The sequence below is a fragment of the Mytilus edulis genome, chromosome 13, assembly GCF_963676685.1.
Source record: "Mytilus edulis chromosome 13, xbMytEdul2.2, whole genome shotgun sequence".
NCBI lineage: Eukaryota > Metazoa > Mollusca > Bivalvia > Mytilida > Mytilidae > Mytilus > Mytilus edulis.
The window spans coordinates 4,760,416-4,766,415 of record NC_092356.1 but is presented as its reverse complement, the minus strand read 5'-3'; the positions used below and the strand labels follow the sequence as shown (position 1 = coordinate 4,766,415).

Sequence of the window (6,000 nt, the reverse complement as noted above, 5' to 3'; positions counted from 1 at the left end):
ATATACTATTGTATATTTGTATTGAAATCAATTAACAAGACTTATTTCTATATACCGTTCATTATTTTGAAATTTACTGATCCAAAATACTGACAATTTTCTATTAGTTTAACACAAGAATTTGTCAATGAAACTAATTTGTGATGTTTGCCTTCCATGATAAGTGCGTACAAAGGTTAGAAAAACAAATAGTAATCGATTTATCTTTGTAATCATGGTAATTTTAACAGTGATGTTTACAAACTACTAAAATTTCATAAACCATTAAAATTTCAATGTGAGGATGTTTAATCATAAATTGATTTTTAACAACATCTTGCGTTTTAAATTTTACTATATACATTTAATCAGTTCTGTTGCCAGTTATAAGGTTGCTATTAATTTTCATTCATCTGCATATGCAATTTCTTTTAATTGCATATGCAAATAACGTTGCCTACGCGGGACTGTATTGACTCCTGTCTATTATTTCTAACCATCAGCTTGGGTGTGTTTTTGAAAAACCTTCCGTTTTTATTTGATTGACCATTATATAAGGGTTCCATGTTAAAGGAAAAGCCATGAACAAATCAGACTTTCACTACAGTACATATGAATTAAAGGTGATGCAGGTAAACGTCAATTATACAGTAACATTTGCCAGAGCTGGGCGTTCTGTTCGGCCGTGTACCATGTCCGGTCATAATAGGAGTTTAAATCCGACATCTCGCGTAAAGAGAGTGACACGATCTATAAATTATAAGAACCCTGGCAACAACTCTTTGATATGTCCGTATGTGTGCATTGTTTCAAGGCAAATTGCTGTCCCTATTCAGTATAGCCTCATTTTTTTCAGTGTCAGTCCTAATTTCCCAGGCAATCATTCCGAACGCTCTCTATTAAGGACATACCTAAACATGCCGCAGTGTTTATGATTTCGTCCTGAACATGCATGTAATATTTGTCACTGGAGTTAAATAGCCAACTAATAATCAATTGAGAGAGCAACAAATAATTGTACATCATCAATTTTGTATGATGCAACTACTGTTTTGTCAACTCGTAATTTAATTCCATTTTAATTTGTTTAATTGCTCTTGGACCAGGATGCATTTGATAGTCTTTTTGTTTAAGAATAAATTATTAATATTTTGTTTGAAATTCCATCCCTCAATGATAAAAAAGTATTAATGAAATAGTTATCGTACCTCTATGCTAATCGATTTTATGCGGTGATCTTAACAAAAAAAAACACTTACACTATTTAATCACATGTCATAACAAATATATAATACATCAGTTGCTAACATCAGAGACGGGACACAATTTTACAAATAAATCTTAAATATTCTATAGTCAAAATGTGTTTATATATTTCTTTTTGTCAGAAATTAAATAACGTCGTTTAGTATGAAAGACACCTATTATGAAAAATCTTTCTCCGTGGCTATATATTAAGTTTTCACGACTTGTATAGTATAGGATATAGTGATTGCGCATATTGTTTAGTATTGCATTCAAACGGGAAAGATTTGTCTATTGAGTAAATAAAATAGTGAAAGAGATCCTTTATTTCGAATAAATGAATAAATAGTCATAAACAGGGGCACAATAAGGAAGTTTTAAAAGAAAAACACATTTTTAGTAAAAGTAAAATACACAAAATGTATCAATAAATTGTATTTCTAAAATAATAATATTTTTTCTACAAACTAGCAGTAAAAACATTATAATAGAAATAATACCAATTGAAAGTAATTGATATTTATGTTATGTTTAAATAAATAATTGCTTTAATCAAAAGGATAAAATATAGTCCGGGTACAGAGATGTATATCCCATTGTTATTAATTCATTTATACTTAACTAAAAGTAAAAGTTTTGTTATTTGAATCGAGTATGAAAACAATAGGTATTTTAAATTTTTCAATATGTCAAATAGAATTAAGAGTACTATCACTTGATAAAAGCCGATAACCGGTTCAAATTGGAAAATTTCCCATGTAGAACCTTCATTCATAGATGCATGCTTAAATTTTAACAAATTGAAAATATAATAAAGAAAAAAGCGATCCATGTCAGATCTTGTGTCAAGAAAAGTGGAACAAGTACGGTAATAGACGCGAAATATTATTTCCGTAAAATAAAGAAAAAAATGGATACGGTGTCGGGGAAACGGAAAACACGTCTAAAAATGTGGTAAAAGTTTATAGTTTATTATCAGTACTAGCGACAGACCATTATGATCTCAAGTCTATCATCAATAAAACATCGTATCATTGAGATATATTAATATTGCCTTAATAGGAGAAGATTTACTTTTAGATGTCAAAAGTTATTAAAAGCAATACCTCCATATCATGTAAATTTTATCTATTGTGATTTGGGAATTAACACCAAGGATGAACATGGATGCAATTTTAATTCGAATTACTCAATAATGATCAAATGGAATATTATATCATATGGAAACATAAATACCGTTATGAAATTGACATTCTTTGAATCTATGGAATAAAAATACCGTTACGAAATTGACATTTTTTTAATCTATGGAATAAATCTTTTTTTAAGTTAATTTTGTGTTTCTCCATAAAAGAAACACGAAAGGAAAGATTGCAGAATGGACTATTCATTTCAGATTGACACGGGAGATAGAAAGAAAAGTCATGTAAGTTTTTTTCTCTTTTTTTCCCCCCCAAAAAAATCGATTTTTTTATTTGTAGAGTTTTTTTTAAATAGATTGATATTTGAATACTGTATCATTAATCACTGGAAAATCAAAGTGTCAAATAATATTAAAAGGTATCTCAAATTAACAGAAAGTAATCTAACCCATCTTTTTTACAAATTAAGACAAGAGTTAAGTATTTTAGCTTGATGTCAGTTTTGTCTTCAGGTTGCTGCCTGATAGATCATAACAATGTCTTTAAAAATATTCTATACAGTATAATTATATACTACCAACGGAGGGTAAACAAGGGACAATAAAAAATGAGAGAAGGGGGTGGGTGTGTGGTTGCTTGCCTAATTAAAATAATTGTTTGTCATAATTGGAACCCAAAACTTTTCACTGTAACTGTGCAGTGCTTACAACTGATTATTGATGGGTATTATTAAACTTTTCTAAAGGCATATGATGTTCTGATAATACAACACTTTCTTATGGGGTCTTGTAAATTTCATGTTGTATACTAGTACAAGTGTAGTATTCTTTATGAAAGAATTGGAACAGAATGTTTTTTGTCTAATATACATAAACTAATTATATAAAGGGACATTAAGTACTATCCGGAAAATTAGATTCTATAATTTATAATAAAAATACCTTCATTTGCACAGTAATGTAACTATATAGGAGAGCATGGCTGGATTTATAGAATTAATGGCCATTTTTTTTAAGAATAAGTGGACCAATGTTTAGAATAAATGGACCAATAGTACAGAATAAATGGACCAATAGTACAGAATAAATGGACCAATGTTTAGAATAAATGGACCAATAGTACAGAATAAATGGACCAATAGTACAGAAAATGGGCAAAACAAAATAGAAAAGAATAGCCTCGAAAAAAATGATTAGTGAAAAATTGACCCAAAAAAAGAAAGACAGAATACTAGGGTGCTAAAATGTAAAAAATATCTGTCCTTGTCACGGGACAATAGACCAAAAAATCAAAACTCAGTTCAATAAAACGAAATTTAAAAAAATAATGAAGTGCAGAATTATATTTTTTTAGTGAAACTTTTGATAGCTTGCTTGATTCCTTTCAAGTAAAATAAATGATCTTATCGTGGCATGTGTTCGATGTACATAGTCTAAGATTGATTTCAGATAGTCTAATATGATTTCAGCGTAGGTCAATTTTAAAGCATGTTTAACAAAATAGATTCACTAAATGCTTTGTAAACCTTTCGTCCAATATTGCAAAAAAATGTGCAGCAAAAGATTGTTATTAATATAGTAACCCAATTTAGCCTGCTCTTCTTTGACGAAAATATACTATCTTAATATGGTACATTTTAGATGTAAATAGCCGAAGAATGATTTCAGCGTAGGTCAATTTAAAGATTGTGTTTACCAAATTAGTTTCACGAAATATCTGTAATGAAATGTCAATTTCTGTTTGACAGTCTGTTGACCTATAGTTCATCTCCAAATTACCAATTGTAAATCATTCGTATTGTCTACATGTCTTACATGACATTAGATAGACAAGCCTGTATTAATAGATATTATAGCAACAACTGATAATAGCAGAAACTATTTACACTGGTAGGAAGGACCGCATTTATGAGTATTCTAATAAAACTAGTGTTTTTACATTCATTACTCGAGAATGACTAGGGTGACTTTGGTAGTTTTATGCCCCAACAACGATAGTAAAGAGGCGTTATATTTTCCGGTCAGTGCGTCCGTTTGTTCGTTCGTCCGTCTGTTCCGCTTCGGGTTAAAGTTTTTGGTCGAGGTAGTTTTTGATGAAGTTGTAGTCAAATCAATTTGAAACTAAGAAATAATATATAACAGCCATGAACCAACGACAACTGAAATACAGTGTAAACCGTCTGAGATAGAGAAGTTGCTATAATTGTTAATTTTACATGTATATTGTCTAAAAGAAATGCATAACGAAATGACTAAAGTTTCTAGGACAAACTGCCATAAGATTTCGACTGTTTCTTAACTTTTTATAATTGGAAAGGAGGTGGTGGCTCAGACTGACCTAGGGGAGGTGGCTCCAGTCATGCTTCAGTGATTCCCTATATAATCACTATTTTTTCCACAAAAGGGGGAGGGGGTGGGCCCCCTTGGATCCGCCTATGGAATCCATCACATGATCAGGTAAACTTTAAGAAGGGTTGTGTGTGTCATGACACACACACTCTGACTTCAATCCGACTATCAATAAGCATAGTCTGTATTAGTATTTCAGTGTTAACACAGGGGGGGGGGGTTTGTAAATCACAAGTCTCCACTTCAAGCCTCTATTTACGGATGTGTCATGAATCTATAAAGTTCATAACAAACTATCGAGTTGTAATGTAGATCTTAGTTTTACCTCCAATTTTTGCACATTGATTTCCTTCGACCCCCCCCCCCTTTAATGTCTACGTAGTTAATCGTTAAGAAGTTGAACCAACTATCAAGTTGTAGATATTAGTTAAATAAGCCATGCATTCTTAGCACATTAATTTCCCTTTCCTTATAAAAAAACCTCTTTGACGTGTGAGTTGAATTACTTCTAAGACTGATATGAAAGGTAACTATTAGCCGTTACATAACATGTTACATTATTTACAAAATTAATGATGCCAATTATATAAAATCTATAAACAGCTAGTTTGTCATTGATTTAATAGATAGTCATTGTAATGGAACCCTTACTTTAATTATCTCGTATTACACAAACAAAACAGGAACGATTTTATGGTTTTAAAACCATTACAAATAATTGTAATGTTGTCTTGTAGTATCTCAATGACATGTACATGCATACCTAGATATCCTTTAATTAATGGTTGCTTTTTGGTGCTTAACGCCACTTTGAACACTCTAAACTATATTATGGCCCATGATATAGTATAGAGTGTTCAAAGTGGCATTTGGTGACAAGCGTAATAATTGGGGAAGTCGGAGAGCTCGGATAGAACAATTAACAGCTGGGTAGAAAATGCAAATCCTTAATAAGTTTTAAAAGATCGGAGTCGGGTTTCGACCCCACAACCTCAGTGTTGAAAGGGTGGGGATTCAGTTGGTGAATTATTTGACCACTCGGCCACCAATTTTCTTCCTATTTTCGACAATTGTAGTAAACTTATGGCGATATCAGTTAAAACCACTCATCAGGGAGTTAAGAGAATCGCTGTGATACAGGATGAATGTATCGGACCACTGACGAATCCAGATATTTTGGTAAAGGGGGACCCACTAACTGCCCAAGAGGGCCCGCCTCAGTCATGGTTTGGTGATTCCTAATATAACCAACCAAATTTTTCCAAGAAAAGGAAGGCCCGGGACCC

General features: G+C 31.7%; 1 protein-coding gene across 3 annotated transcripts in view; it reads left to right on the top strand.

Moving 5' to 3' along the window:
- Positions 1 to 1,290: 1,290 nt before the first annotated feature.
- Positions 1,291 to 6,000, top strand: part of LOC139501752 (echinoderm microtubule-associated protein-like 2) — a 66,569-nt gene continuing 61,859 nt past the window's right edge. For 2 of the 3 annotated variants that reach the window (XR_011658647.1, XM_071290895.1), the window contains exon 1: positions 1,291 to 2,650. Coding sequence is in view for 2 of the 3 variants with exons in the window: in XM_071290895.1 (XP_071146996.1) it covers positions 2,603 to 2,650 (48 nt within the window). In the remaining variant the exon portion in view is untranslated. The remainder of the gene's footprint in view (positions 2,651 to 6,000) is intronic. The other variant, XM_071290894.1, reaches the window with a different exon arrangement.